Raw genomic sequence first — 15,447 nt, forward strand, 5'->3', positions numbered from 1 at the left:
AATGTGAGACAGGAATGAAAGAGTATTATCAAGTATGACACCCAAACTCTTAACCTGAGGGGAGGGAAGGGTGGGAGAATTTTCAATGTTAATGGAAAAACCGTGGGATTTGGTTATAATAGATGGTGTACCAACAAGTAAAACTTCAGCTTTATTACTGTTAAGTTTGAGAAAATTGGAGGAGAACCAGGATCTAATCTCAATAAGACAGTTTGAGAGGGAGGTAGGTGGGAGGGATGAATTGGGTTTAGAAGAAATGCAGAGCTGGGTGTCATCGGCATAACAGTGAAAATTGATATTATATTTTCAGAATATATGACCAAGAGTGAGCATGTAAGTAATGAATAAAAGAGGCCCTAATACTGAACCTTGGGGCACACCAGCAGAAACAGGATATGAAGAATGGGATTTAAATTGGATAAACTGAGTGCGGTCTGAGAGATAGGAGGTAAACCAGGTAAGTGGGGTATGATTAATACCAATGGAAGCTAACCGGTTCAGGAGAATATTGTGAGAAATGGTGTCAAACGTCGCACTAAGATCAAGAAGGATGAGGATGGATAGGAGACAAGAATAAGCTGCCATCAGAAGGTCAGTGGTAATCCTTAACAGAGCAGTTTCTGTTTTATGATTGGGGCGGAAACCAGATTGAAATTGTTCATAGAGATTATGGTCATTGAGATGTAAATGAAGCTGGGCGGCGACAACTTAAGCCATTCACATGTGTCTGGGTTTCATACATAAATTTTTCTGCACCCTACATACATCTGGAAACCATAAGAGAGGCCCACGTGTCATGTTGCCATATCAACATCTTTGCATTTGTCTGAACTTGACATTATACTCCACTGCAGACAGAGACACAGCCAGCTGGAGACCTGAAAACCGAGTAGTCGCTCCCACTCTACTTCTTTGGAATCTGCGTTGTGGGGCACATGGACAGTTGGTGCTACGAGTGTAACAACTCTGTGATAAGCCCTGGGTCAGACACTGTTTTAGACGCTTACTGCCACATTTTACCGGACCAAGCACACCATCTCACATTCTCTCTGTCTATAAGCATGGAGCAAAGAAGATAAGCCATTAACTACAGGTCCTCACAGACTGACTGGATGAATCACTGTATAGCATCCAACTCACTTATGGAATTCCTCATTCAACAATCCTTACCAATTGAGCACTTTCTGGATGTATTGTACACGGTAGGAGTCCATACGTGGATTCAATCCTTTACAAAAACACAAACAGTTCTCTTCCTCACTTGCCTAAAAACTGATTATTGCATAGCTGACGTCAACAGCTTCATGAGCATTTTGAATAAAACTACAAGAGACAAGGTCAGGAAGTTCAAGTCATATATCTCCCAGCATGCCCCTCTACCTATCAAAGCTTTCCAGAAAAGGTACCTATTTTAATCAGTGGAGAGTAAAATGCCTGAGTAAATATTTTCAGAGCTAAAATTTACTTTATAAAGGAAATGTATAGTTTTTTTTATTAGTTTCATTGTTTGTTTCAGAAGTATTATTATTATTATTATTATTACACAGCAAAGACAGAATAAAACTGTCTTTCTTTGCAACGACAATAAATTTTTCTCACTAGTTGAAATGCTTAATTGTCGACACTTTTAACAAGTCATTATTTTACATGGAGCACTGTTCATGTGAGTCAACATTAAACAGTTGCTTGGTTTAGCCTACAAGAAGTTTTACAATTACTGCCTATTCTGTCGATGGTAACGGAGATTCGATATACACACACGTTGGACTCCGCAGAAAAAATATTACCGTACTGACACCTACGTGCTTAGTTTATCATGCGGAACAAAAGTTGCCTGTGCAGTTTCACATCGGTCATAAATATGTGTCGGACCATCCCACCAAACGAGGAGCAGCTGACTACTGAAAAGCATTGTAGAATCAGTTTATGTGTTGTAGATGAGTCGTTTTAGATGCTCTGTGCTGATGTACTGAAAAGGCGTACAATCAGAAGTGGTCATGCTGAATTCTTCTGACTAACGTTTTATGAAAATATGTTTGCCAAACCATTTCGTGTCAAATCCAACACTGCAATCAAAGGATCAGACAGGTGAGTCACTGCTGCTCACATCTTTAGCTGACGCTTGCTTCTTCTACATATTCACATTTATTATATGTGGTGGAGGACTCTAAACATTTTTTTAAACTGTCCAAGTATCAGACGCTGTCCTCCTCATATAACTGGAATAAATCAAAACGGAGTAGTTCTTCTCTTCAGCTTACAGTGAAGCTTCTGGTCAGTGAATGAATAGATTTAAATAGCGGCGATATATCAGTTTTTCCGTATATCTTCGTATTTGAGCTGAAAGCTCATTATTAGCTGGCACTGTCAATATCGATCAATATTTAACAAGGACAAATAATGACCATATTATTTTACTCTTATAATAATAACAATAATAATAACGCTTATTTGTATATCATTTATCACGTTTATCAAAACCAGTGTTACGAGGTGCTTCGCATAGGAACAGAATAAACGGACATACTGGGTGGAAATTATAATTTTTAAAAAAAATCAATCAAAATGTGCCGGTGTCAAAATGTAAATCCAATACAATGTGATTCCAGTAAAATTAACATTAAAATCAAAAAGTTGAAAGAATAAGGTGAAGCTAATCTATGAATGTAAAAAATATATATATCTAAAATGTATGCTATGTATGAACTGCTCAGCCTCTCTCTTCCACTCCAACTGTTGATGTTTGTCTCTTAGTTAGGTTATGTTTATATATATATTCTTGGGCTGGGCTTTAAATATACTGTCAGTTCTAAAAGAAATGGGGAGCCTGTGTAGAGGCATTAAGACTCGTGGAATATGTTCAGTTTTCTTGGTTCTTTTAAAAGGTCTACCTGTTGTATTTTGTGATTTAGTGCTTTCTGATACCTGTGTAATTATTATTAAAATAATCCAACCCAGTGGAAATTAAAGTATGAATGATAGTCTGACACTGAATCATTTTTGTAAAGTACTGATCGTATCTTTACAAAATTCCTTAGGTGATAGTAGCAGGACTGGGAAATCTTGTTTATGTTTCTCACAACTGTGATTAGATTTGAATATCACACTCAGGTCTCGGACAGCAGATGTTACATGAATGGATAAAGAACCAAGGAGAGAACTTGATGCTTGGATGCAGCTTTTCTGAACCAATGATGACATTTTTTTATTTCATTAGTTACAGAATTAGACAGTTGAAGAGGTTGGCTAAAATGTGGATTTTTCTCTGACCCAGAGCTGTATGTCATCTCTTTTATAAGATTGCTGTTATGAGATGAATAGTACCTTTGGGACATTTTGGAGTTTGGAGCTCTTGAATCATATTTCCCTCCTGCATGCAGGTTGTAACTTGGGCCCTAGGAAAAACTGAGTTTCTTAATCCTGAGTTGAGGGTACTCTGAGGTTTCTGTTACAGAAAGAATGCTAACATAAACTCTGAATCTGTGTACCTATCATGCTTGCTGTCTGGTTTTCTTCTTCAATGAACTCCTAGTTTCTCTCGGACTCCTTCTGCTGCTCCTGAATCAACTGACAAGCATTTAGATTAATTTCCTCCCTCATGAGGTCCCTATCAAATCATGCAGTGGAGTGATTTAATATGAAGTTTATGTTTTTCCAAACACCAGAATTCAAGGTCAGTCTTTATTTTTTGTACTTAGCGGAGTCCTCAGTCATCAATGTGAGGACAGACGCAGCGATTACACTGCCGATTTATTTCCAGCTCAGAATAAAATCTGTACACTACATCTTTCACAATGACTCTGTGGAGGGTAATGCAGCTGTCACACCATCAGCCAACAATAACTGTTTAAATAAAGCTTTGCACACGTAAACACACAATCATTTATGAGGTTGTAGTCGGAAAAAATGTCTGACACTGTTAAGATCTTGAACTTTATGTGAATATTTGAATAAAGATGAGACAGAGATAACTTTGAGATGATAAAACAGAGCCAAATGTAGTTTAAAGTGGGCTTTTAAAAGCAGGCTGCAGACAGTCTGACTGAATTTCATGTTGAAATAAATCCATATGTTGAAATATAGCCATTAAATTATGTTGAGCAATATTTTAAAAAGTATAATGTTTGAAAGTTCACATTCTGAATCTGTTGGGCTCTCAGACAACACTTCTGATGACGGGACAGGTAAAAAAATAAAGTTCAAATTCTGCACCATGACACATTTTCTAGAGAATTTAGGCTAAAGCAGTTACCTACCTTTTGTATTCAGTTTCTGTTCCCTGCGTTTTCTCAGTGTCACTTTAATCAGAATACTTTATTAATCCCGAAGGAAATTAGGGAAGATATCAAATGTAGATGTCGCAGTCGCATGCATCCCATCCTTATTGAATTAACTTCATCAGACACATCGTAACCATAGCCAGTATAAAAGATTTATATATTTTATGCATGCATTTGATGGCCAATTAGACCAAGCTGGTTAAAATAACTCCCCCATCCCCTTTTCTCTATCATCATGGTGCGCACTGACACTCATCCTCTCCTGATGATGACTTTCATTTACTAATCACACATGATTATGTCAGAGAGAACATGTATCTGAGATAACATTTATTTCCATTTATGAGCCAAGCGAAGAGGACCTTAATCCACTCAGAGTTTATTGAACTTGGCTCCTAAGTGGCGGTAAATAATAACCCGCTGAAAGGAGCAGATGACTATTTTTTGGCAAGGTGACAAATGAAACTAATGTTTTAGAGGAAAAGTATAGTTTTGACAAGCTATTATAGCTGATAGCTGAAAAAAAACAAATAAATAAAATATAAATTTGGATTCTAAAAAAAAAAATCTTTTAACAAATAAATGGATCAATTTCCTTGAGTTGAGCATAAAAATAGTGTGGGTCATGGTGCAGTTAAGCCAAGCATAAACAGGGTAATCTGTTAAGATATTATCAGATAAATTGAAATGGTATATTTTTAAAACATCTGTTCGTGTGTATTTTATCTATTTCTGTGTTGTTGCCTTTAGGAGAAAGCTCAAAGCTGACTTATCCGCGGCCTTTCCTTTGCTGTCTGCTGATGAACTGTCTGAACTGGTCCCCAATAAAGAGGAACTAAATGTTCTCAAGAGTTATGCACACAAGGGAGATGCTGTGACAGTTTATGTTCTTCATAAAAATCCAGTGTTCTTTGAAGTGGATAAAAAACTTTTTCCTACCGGTAATTAAACTGCAATGAACGCACTAATATGGGATACAATGGGATGACTGATCTGCTCTTAAGTAACTTTTTTTTTTTTTTGTCATATTTATTAGTGTATGTTCTTTGGCGATACCCCGCTCTCCTCCCAGCCTTCAAGACATGGCCTCCTGTTCTTCAGAAATTGACTGGAGGGGCAGGTATGCTTTTTTTTTTGAGGTGGGGGATCAGTGAATCGTGTGCAAATGTTTTGTGCAAAGTTATGAGAGAATATTGTGCTTTTCCAAAGATCTCATGCTCCCAGGTGTGGTGGTGCCTTCATGTGGTCTCCCAGATGTGAAACAGGGAGACAGCTGTGCTGTTACATTAGTGAACAACAGGTATGTTATATTAAACACTTTTGGAAGACCTTTCCTAAAAAATGTAAGTGTGACTGTGTCCTTCGGGTTGTTCCTAGAGCACCTGTTGCAGTTGGGACAGCTGCTGTGTCCACTGAACAGATGCACTGTTTGGGTATGAAAGGAAGAGGAGTCTGCATTCTTCACACGTACATGGATTATCTCTGGTGAGTCGCTTTCACCTTAAAGCATTGAATTGTTTTGAATTTAAGTTTAGTGGCATTATTGATTAGTGTCGTTTCACTCCATTAAATTGAAGGCTACAGTTGGCAGCTCCTTAGCTTAGCATGAAGACTCTAGCAGGTGGAGAATTTTTGGTGTGTTTTTTCTCAATAACTAGGGCAGTGAATGTTTGAAGTTGCGTGTCTCTCAGTGTTGGCCAAATTGGTGACCTGTGCTGGGTGTATCCTGGCTTGCACCTCTGACAGCTGGGTGTTGGTTCAAACCTGCTTCTCAGGCTTTCTCCAGGCATGTTCTCCCTCTGCCCATGTAGGCTACTTCCCACAGTTCACAGCTTGGTTATTTAGTTTATTGGTGATTCTAAATTTGCCATTGGTTTGACAGATGATGCAAAAAGTGATGCAAAAATGGAAAAAAAAAAAAGTGATGAAAAAAAAAATGAAGCACTTACACAACAAGGACCACCTGTCTTCTTTTCCTTATGAGGATATTCCAAAAACAGTGAAGATGAAACTGATAACATTTGATCATTGTTTGTTAGTGATGCACATTATGTTTTTGCACATCATGTCTGCCCGTCCCACTCTCCTAAACGCAGTGGCTTTGAAATTTATCAAGGCTTTTTCGGAAATGAACTCATGACATTTTGGCTATAAAAGGTCCATGTCCATGACATTCCTGTGACTATATCAGGAATGCTTGGTGAACTTCAGATTTGGCATGAATATTTATTTGGACTCAAACATCAACAAATTAGAGTTTGGTAAATTGGGAAAAAATTCCCGCAAATAAAATGACATTCTGAAATAATGACATTTCACATTTGATTAGATATTGCATTAGTGATGCTTATATTTAGTGCCCATCTATTAGTTTAATTTAATCTTCATTACACACAGTGCACTCACGGGACACTTCATTAGGTACACCTTGCTAGTAATGATTTGAACCCCCTGTTTTGCCTTCAGAACTGCCTCAATTCTTTATAGCAAGGACTCAACCAGGTTGTGGAAACATTCCTCAGAGATTTTGGTCCATATTAATTTGTTGGCAGCACATCCATGATACAAATCTACTGTTCCAGCACATTCCAGAGGTGCGTTATTGGATTGAGATCTGGTGACTGGAGGCCAACTGAGTACAGTAAACTGTTCAAGAGCACAGTTTGAGATGATTTGAGCTTTTTGACATTTATTTTCCTGGCAGCAGACTTAAAAAGGTGGATACCCTGTGGTGATAAATAGGCAGGCATGGTCACCATCAATAGCCAGATAAGCTGTGGCATTTCCATCACCAGCAGCCTGAACCAAGGCAAAAGTTATCCATGCTTTCATGTTGTTTATGCCAAACTCTGACCTTACATTTGAATGTTGCAGCAGAAATGGAGAGTCTCCAGACCAGGTGACACTTTTCCGTCCAATCTGGGCGAGCCCATGTGAATTCAGTTTCCTGTTCTTAGCTGACATGAGTCTCACTTTTTGTGGTCTCCTGCTGCTGTAGCACATCTGCTTCAAGGTTTGACGTGTTGTGCATTTAGAGATGCTCTTCTGCATTATAAGTGATTATTTGATTTGAAGTGTTCTCTTCATCAAAGGAGTCTGGCCTTTCTCCTCTGACCTCTGTAATAAAGAAGGCATTTTGTGTTACTGAATAGCTGAATAACTGTATCCAGTAAAGTGGCTACTCATTAGAACTGTTTAAAATAAAAGTACTGATGCAGGTAAAAAGGACTGTATTTTGTTTGTGGTGAGTTTGTCCGATTTGAGTTTGAACAAGCATTCGTTTAAACTGCAAGTTGATTGGCTGGTGGAGGCAAAAAGTCAAAATGCTCTAATGCCAGTTTCATATCCTTTTCAGGGCTTTTGGAGATAAGTCAGGTCCTCCTTCTTTACCAGATGCAGAAAGTGAAGCACATGGGGAGAACGGTGAGGAATGTGAAATCAGTGACAAAGAGGAGGAGGAAGTTGATAAGTGTGTGGAGGAGCAGCACAGTCCAGAGGAAACGGTCACAGATCAAGCCCAGTCTTGTTTTGAGGAGCTGAGCTTAGTTGAACAGGATGAAGAGAAGGGCGAAAAGAACAATGAGAAGGAGGAGGAGACCCAGGATGAGCAGAAAACACCACAAGGTACCAGATGTACAACAAAAGTCGCCTTGAGGCTTGAGGTGACTTTTGAATAGATGTAATCAAATTCTCTCACATATTTTCCTTGATGTAACAGGATGATGGTAAGTGCAAGGATCAGAAGTGTTATTAATAAAAATGAAGTTATAGATTTACCATTAAATTACTTCCCACCAAAGTTGTTCTGAATCTGCTTTTAATAATACTTCACCAAAACCTCATAAATACTTTAATCCCCGATTTAAATCTGATTGACGTAATGACTACTAAATGGTTGCAGGGCAGGCTCGATGACTTTGTTGGGTTTTTTTTGTGAACATGTGGTTTTGTTATGTTAATTCAGCTGTGGAATACATTTTTTTTTTTGCATGCTCAGAGAAAAGTATGTAATACAGGTCATGCCTTGTTTTCACAGAGGTAATGGACGCCATGCTGTTGCAGTGCTTTCTTCATGCCTTAAAGAGCAAGGTGAAGAAGTCAGAGCTCCCCCTACTGACGAGTACATTTCTCCGCAACCATATGTTTTCTTGCTGGTAATGTATAAATCACCTTTGTAGAAGTTTTAAGGGGAAAGAAAAATTATTGCTGAAAACACCTTGTATTTTTCAGCCCAAGTGGAAAGCAACTTGATATCAAGAAGTCGAGCTATAAGAAGGTATCATGTGTCCAGCTTGTGACATTGAACACATTTTAGTGTGAAATGCATAACCTCATCAGTATGTGTGTCTTTTCTAACAGCTCTCCAAGTTTCTACAGACAATGGAGCAACGGTATAACATCGTGCGAGTAAAGGAACTCACCAAGGGTGTGGAGAGTATTGTGGAGGTGGACTGGAAGAATCCAGAGTGAGTCGAGGGCTTTTTCAAAATAAAGAAATTCTTCATAGGGATTGAAACTTGCAACCCACCCACATTCAGCAAGGCTAGCTCTGTGTTTGTACTTTGTATTACTGTTGCCTTGTTTTTTTGTAGACTGCGTTCCTTCAGCTTTCCCGAGGACACAGATGTTGAATCGACTCCACTGCCGGATGGAGAGGAAGGAGAAATTCTGTATCATCCTCCAGAGATCACAACTCTATACTCTGTGTCTGCTCGGCTGGAGCCTCTCTTTCTGAATGCAAACAAGAGGTCTGTATATTTTCCTAACCCTGCCTCTTCATACTTCCTCCTGTTCGCATGGGTCGGACAGCAGGGGGACATAGCAGGGAGAGTTGGAGCTTGTGTTTCTTTAAAAGAGACACTGAATCCCAAGCAACTCCGGGAGAGCTGCTGATAATTGGCCTCACCCTCTGACCAACCTGTGAACTGATAGGGCAATATTTGTCTTACACAAGCTGAAGAATTCCTGGTCTTTAGCTGCGTCTGAAATCACACGTTTGATTGCTAATTTATTGCTCCATCTATAGTTTTCAAGTAGTTTTCCCCATAGGGACCCATAAATTCTGGAATGGAAAAATGGTTTCCATTGTAAATTGGGGTTTTTGACAGAAGGTTTTTCATTTGCTTTTTTCCCATCTATGAAAAGCCATGTGTTACTAATAGTACATCATCAGTACTGTAGAGTTTTCTTAGATCAAACGTAGCAAATTGCGCTAAAACAGAAATAGTAGTTTTCTTGGAAGATTCAGTGAACTGCCAGTTGTCATGTTCTTTCTAAGAACTACAAGCAGCCTTTCTGTCATGCAATATATTATTTTCATAATAAAATTAATTTGTTAAACTTTACAATTTCCCTTCAAACTGCTATAAGTTCAAGGATCTTCTCTCACTGAAACAACTCTGAAAATAAAGCCAAACAATAGCAGGTGCAGCATCATTTTTATATGTGTAACATCATTTTTTTAGCATGTTTATCAAATCAACAAATACCAGGACATTGACCCTTTTCTCTTTTTCACTCATCTAAATGATTTTCCTCAGTTCTTTGTTCCTCCATACCGAGGTTTTTGTCAAAGCTGCTGGCTTGTGGCTCTGGATAGCTTTAGCTTTTAGCCACTTTGTCTGTGTTAGGTTCTTTAAAATGTCCGTGCAGCTGGGTGAGGGTGATTGAAGGGTCGCGTTAGGTTTACTTTGTGTCTTCATCACGCTATGGGCCACAGCCTCACACTAATAACATGTGGCTGTAAGATTGTGAGCAACTATTAGCCTGCGACGCCATGTGCATGTTGCACATGTTGCACATGTTGCACATGCATGAAATAGAGAGGCTCATAATCAAACATACATCAGGCTGACCAGCTGGTCACCAGTCCAGGTCAAGAACACAGAAAATTGTCCTGACTCTGCTCCCTAGCTCAGTGGATGGGTGCATCTCTGTAATTGTTGCCCAGCTGCCACATTGTAAAAAAATTGCAACTCATTCAGCCTCTTACCACACATCTGTCTTCTAAAGTGGAGATGGCAAGTTAACACGAATAAAGCAAAACGCATGACAATGCTTTCTAAAAAGAACTGCCCCCTGCTGAATAACTTGGTTTGATCTTCCTCCTAGTGTGCTTTGTATGGTGACCACTCATCGTGGGAATTGTAGGCGTTCCCAGCTTAGGTTTTAATATCCAGGAGCTTCTAGTACGGTGCGTGACCTGTTGTGACAGGTGAAATGTTTATACTGATTCTGAAAAGGGTTATTGTCTGAATTCTTGGAGGGCAGTGTAATTCATATAAAACAATCCCTTGAAATATCCAATGAAATGACTATATACTGAAACAATCTTGGACTGAGATTTTTTTTAAATAAATTTAAATTAGCTTCAGAAGCTTCTGTGGAGAACCCACACTATTACTCCAAGGACTGTTTGTTTATATACTAATTAGCCAGAACATTAAAACCACCAGTGTAGGTCTACCAAAACAGCTCAGTTAGCCACAGGCGGTCAGGAGCATTTGTTTGGGTAAAATGCTCAAGTACCTCAAATAATCAACAACCCTGCATCTGTTTTCCTGAGCTTTAAATCTCTTAGCCTTAATTTAAATACTTTGAGTAAAACTGTCTTGGCAGCCGGGGATCGGTCCGCCAGGGCCCTCCGCTCCTGGCTGTCGCCTGGCACACAATGCACCCGACCCCTATGGCGCCTCCTGCGGGTGGTGGGCCCATGTCTCCTCTTCGGGCTGTGCTCGACCTCGGGCACCCTCCCCGGGCTTGGCTCCAGGGCGGGGCCCCGGTAACCCTATCCCGGGCAGGGTAAACTGTTCCCCTGATGTTTTCTTCATAAGGGTCTTCTGAATCGCTCTTTGTCTGGTCCCTCACCCAGGACCAATTTGCCATGGGAGACCCTACCAGGGGGCAAAAGCCCCCAGACAACATAGCCCCTGGGATCCCTGGGACACACAAACCCCTCCACCACGATAAGGTAGCGATTCACGGAGAGGACGAGTTCCTGCCCCAAGTGGAGGAGCTCAAGTATCTCGGGGTCTTAATAATAATAATAATAATAATAATGGATTGCATCTATATAGCGCTTTTCAGGATCCTTCAAAGCGCTTTACAATGCCACTATTCATTCACTCTCACATTCATACACTGGTGAAAGCAGCTACAGTTGTAGCCACAGCTGCCCTGGGGCAGACTGACAGAAGCGAGGCTGCCATATCGCACCATCGGCCCCTCTGGCCATCACCAGTAGGCGGTAGGTGAAGTGTATTGCCCAAGGACACAATGACCGAGACTGTCCGAGCCGGGGCTCGAACCAGCAACCTTCCGATTACAAGACGAACACCCAACTCTTGAGCCACGATCGCCCTTGTTCGTCTTGTTCGCGAGTGATGGGAGAAGGGAGCCGGAGATCGACAGACGGGTTGGTGCTGCGGCCGCAGTGATGCGGACGCTGCACCTGTCCGTCGTGGTGAAGAGAGAGCTGAGTGTAAAAGCGAAGCTCTCTATTTACCAGTCGATCTACGTCCCTACCCTCACCTATGGCCACGAACTGTGGGTAGTGACCGAAAGAACGAGATCGCGGATACAAGCAGCAGAAATGAGCTTCCTCCGAAGGGTGGCTGGCCTCTCCCTTAGAGATAGGGTGAGAAGTTGGGCCATCCGGGAGGGGCTCAGAGTAGAGCCGCTGCTCCTCCGCATCGGAAGGAGCCAGCTGAGGTGGTTCGGGCATCTGACAAGGATGCCTCCTGGGCGAGGTGTTCCGGGCATGTCCCACTGGGAGGAGGCCCCGGGGCAGACCCAGGACACACTGGAGAGATTATATCTCTCTGCTGGCCTGGGAACGCCTTGGTGTTCCCCCGGATAAGCTGGAGGAGGTGGCTGGGGAGAGGGAGGTCTGGGCTTCTCTGCTTAGGCTGCTGCCCCCGCGACCCGGCCCCGGATAAAGCGGATGAAGATGGATGGATGGATGGATGGATGAGTAAAACTGCTGATTCAACTTTAAATCTGCAGTTTTTTTCTAGCTGTGTTGCTTTATATAGATTAGTCTATTAGGAAATAAACTCATCAAAAGAAAGTAGATATTTTTATTAAAGCTTAGGTAGCCTTATAAGTTTTTCTCATTTGTATTGATCGGTGATACTAATGTGTGCTTTGTTGCCTCTTTAGGAAAGGAGCTACACTGCATCCTGCTGAAGTAAGAAGTATTGTCACGGAGTATGTGAAGGACAATGAGCTGGTGGATGAAAATAATAAGAAGTAAGAGGCTGTTCAAAACTCTGTGATTCAGAGTGGATATTTGAAAAACCACAGACAGAAGAACACAGAACAACTAAACATTGAAAACCTGGAGACCACGCTGCTGAGTTGAACCGGGCGTGGTGGTGAACAGCAGACTCACTGACTATTAAATACAGAACTGACCTTAATAACATTATAATGAGCTAAAATGTTTAAATGTGACTCTGAGACTCCAAAAAACATCTCATGTTTCCTTTTCTAATAATTTGTTCCTCATCTGATGTGAAACAAACTAGCAGTGATTTATGGGAGAAAATAAACTATCTGCCACAAAGCTGGCATGGCTTAACAGTGCAGCATGCTCCCTGTTTAGTGCCATCCCTCAAGCCTCACTATTTTTGTCCTCCTTACTAGTTACGTGACCATCAACCCAACTCTGTGTGACTGCTTACTGGAGAAATCAGAGTATCAGGAGGTAGTCTCTCTCAAATGGGATGACCTCTTTAGCAGGTAAAGACAAACTTTTTTTAAAGCGCTGTGTACAACATTGAACATGTTGCTTTTTGAAGTACTGTACACCACCCACACTTAAAAACAGCTGTACTAGAAATAGACAAAAATAGTTTGCATTTCTGTATAGGGCTGTGTGATGTGACCAAATTTCATATCCCGATATAAGACATCTATCCTCCCAACAACCCAACAACGGTATATATCACAAAAATGTTACAATTTCTGTAAATTCCGCGAATGTCAGGCAACTCGATTTGGGTAAAGGGTTGTTGTTTTTTTGGGGGGGGGGGTCTTCTTCTTAGCCGGTCGTGTACCTGGAGTCAAGTGTTTTAACCGATGAATGAAACTATATATTTTTAGACATTTTCTTTGTTAGTATTTATTACACAGCGTGCTGCGGGGAAAAGCTGATTCTAATGTTTGATTCTAAGGTTTATTTTTTTGGCACCTGACAGTAGGGCTGCACGATTAATCTTTAGAAAATCGCGATCTCGATTCATACTTATGTGCGATCTCATTTCCAAATGACAACGATTTAAAGAAAAAAAAAAAAGACAACGACGATTGTACCGCATTTTGATCCGGGACATAATCTGCATGAAAACAAGCGCTCACTCTTCCTGCTCAACAAATGACAAGGGCGGAGCCTTATACCACGTGATACAGAATCTGTGCCATGTGATGCTAAAATTAGCAGGGAAAAAACAAAGAGCACGTCAGGGATGACGAGAAAGTGACAGGAGAAAATCCGTCCCGGACAACCACCCAAACATCAATAACGGGAACCTTATACAGCGCTTCCCTATACCCGTCGAACTTCCGCAGGCACAAAGAAATTACGGAGGCCATCACTTATCACCCGACCAATGATATGGCTCCCATCAACACTGTGCAAAACGAGGGATTTAGGAAAATGATCAACACCCTAGACAAACGCTACACAGTGCTGTCCCGCAACTATTTTTCTATTGTAGCACTACCTGCTCTATACACGCAGTGTCGAGCAACGGTGGAGACGGAATTTCAAGCAGTACAACATTTTGCGGCAACAACAAAACGTGAGACATTTGTTGTTTTTATGTTTATTTATTGTTTTTATGTTCAGTCTCAACTGTTACGAAGTTGATGTGCAGTTAATAAGTGCAATAAATATTTATACTGGAAAAGAAAATCGTGAGAGAATCGTGATCTCAATTCTAAGCCAAAAAATCGTGATCCTCATTTTATGCAAAATCGTGCAGCCCTACCTGACAGCACTTTTTTGCTTCTCATCCGTAAACGCTCTGCGTACTCTTTCATGTGATTCAGTTTATTTTGAAAAGTCTCAACAGGATCTTTAGCTTTATTGTGAAAGGTTTATGTGGAAAATAAACAAGCGGACACGGGATGGTTTTACCGTGGTTGTTGCTAACATAAACGCATAAAAACAGTCGCTTGTCCGTCTGTAGTGTGGTTCTATTAAATATAAGAGAAACATAAGAAATTCTACAGTGACCATCAAAACGATGAAAAAATATCGCCATAAAAAATTTATTCTGTGACATCACGAAACAAACTATAGAACAATTGACTTTTTCATATCGGCATCCGATATATATCGTTATATCGAACAGCCCTATTTCTGTAGTATTCAATAACGGAAACTGCATGTAAATTGTATATAATACATCAGTATTTTAGTAAATTAGACAGATTAACTGGTTAAAGTAGCCAATGCAAATCCACATTTAAATTGCCTCTAATTACTAAAGTGGGCCAACCTTGCCCATCAGAAAGATTAAATAATCGTACTAATGCATCATTTAATCCTGGTCTGATCTGTAAATCTTTAACGCATCACTGCTGCTGACATAGTTTGCAATGCAGTTAAAGTAATTTGGGGGTTGTTTGTTTTTTGCTAGGTTATGATTGGCTTAGATCTCAGGTATTTGATTTAAGAAAAGGTTAATTGAATGGATAGGGCAATGTTTTCCTCATTTTAAAGGTGACTTTTTATGTTTTTAAAATTTCAAAACATTAGACGAAAAGGCAAAACCAAAAAAGCAAGATTTTGTTCATCTATCCACATTTGTAGAACTGCTTGAAATAATTAAAGTTATCAAATTTCTCATAAAAGCTCCACTAGGTTTACAAGAGATCAGCAATTGATTCAAATCCACGAAACAATGTTGCCACAGACCAAAGATTGGACAAGTCACCAGCATCATTAAGAGGGGCGGATTGTGATGGGTGGCTGCCCAGTCTGCTCTCAGTGGGGTTTTTCCTGTCATAGCCTGAAAGGTTTGCACAAATAGTGCATTGTGTGCAGTGAAATTAAAAGAACAACTACTGGGAATTTTGGAAAGTAAATTCTTCATTGCAATCTTTGCAGATTGTACTTTTATAGTATCCACACTATGTTTTGTTTTGTCCATTTTGCTAA

The 15,447-nt window shown here is 40.3% G+C and overlaps 1 protein-coding gene across 4 annotated transcripts in view; it reads left to right on the forward strand.

The window, feature by feature from the left end:
* The first annotated feature begins 1,858 nt into the window (after positions 1-1,858).
* Positions 1,859-15,447, forward strand: part of eif2d (eukaryotic translation initiation factor 2D) — a 45,916-nt gene continuing 32,327 nt past the window's right edge. For all 4 annotated transcript variants that reach the window (XM_026153551.1, XM_026153554.1, XM_026153553.1 and 1 more), the window contains exons 1-12: positions 1,859-2,088; positions 5,031-5,221; positions 5,317-5,400; positions 5,490-5,580; positions 5,658-5,765; positions 7,636-7,904; positions 8,317-8,434; positions 8,511-8,556; positions 8,640-8,746; positions 8,873-9,028; positions 12,441-12,530; positions 12,927-13,022. In XM_026153551.1, coding sequence (XP_026009336.1) covers positions 2,033-2,088; positions 5,031-5,221; positions 5,317-5,400; positions 5,490-5,580; positions 5,658-5,765; positions 7,636-7,904; positions 8,317-8,434; positions 8,511-8,556; positions 8,640-8,746; positions 8,873-9,028; positions 12,441-12,530; positions 12,927-13,022 — 1,412 coding nt within the window. In that variant the 5' untranslated portion in view covers positions 1,859-2,032. The remainder of the gene's footprint in view (positions 2,089-5,030; positions 5,222-5,316; positions 5,401-5,489; positions 5,581-5,657; positions 5,766-7,635; positions 7,905-8,316; positions 8,435-8,510; positions 8,557-8,639; positions 8,747-8,872; positions 9,029-12,440; positions 12,531-12,926; positions 13,023-15,447) is intronic.

Source organism: Astatotilapia calliptera, chromosome 20, assembly GCF_900246225.1.
Source record: "Astatotilapia calliptera chromosome 20, fAstCal1.2, whole genome shotgun sequence".
NCBI classification, from domain to species: Eukaryota; Metazoa; Chordata; class Actinopteri; order Cichliformes; family Cichlidae; genus Astatotilapia; species Astatotilapia calliptera.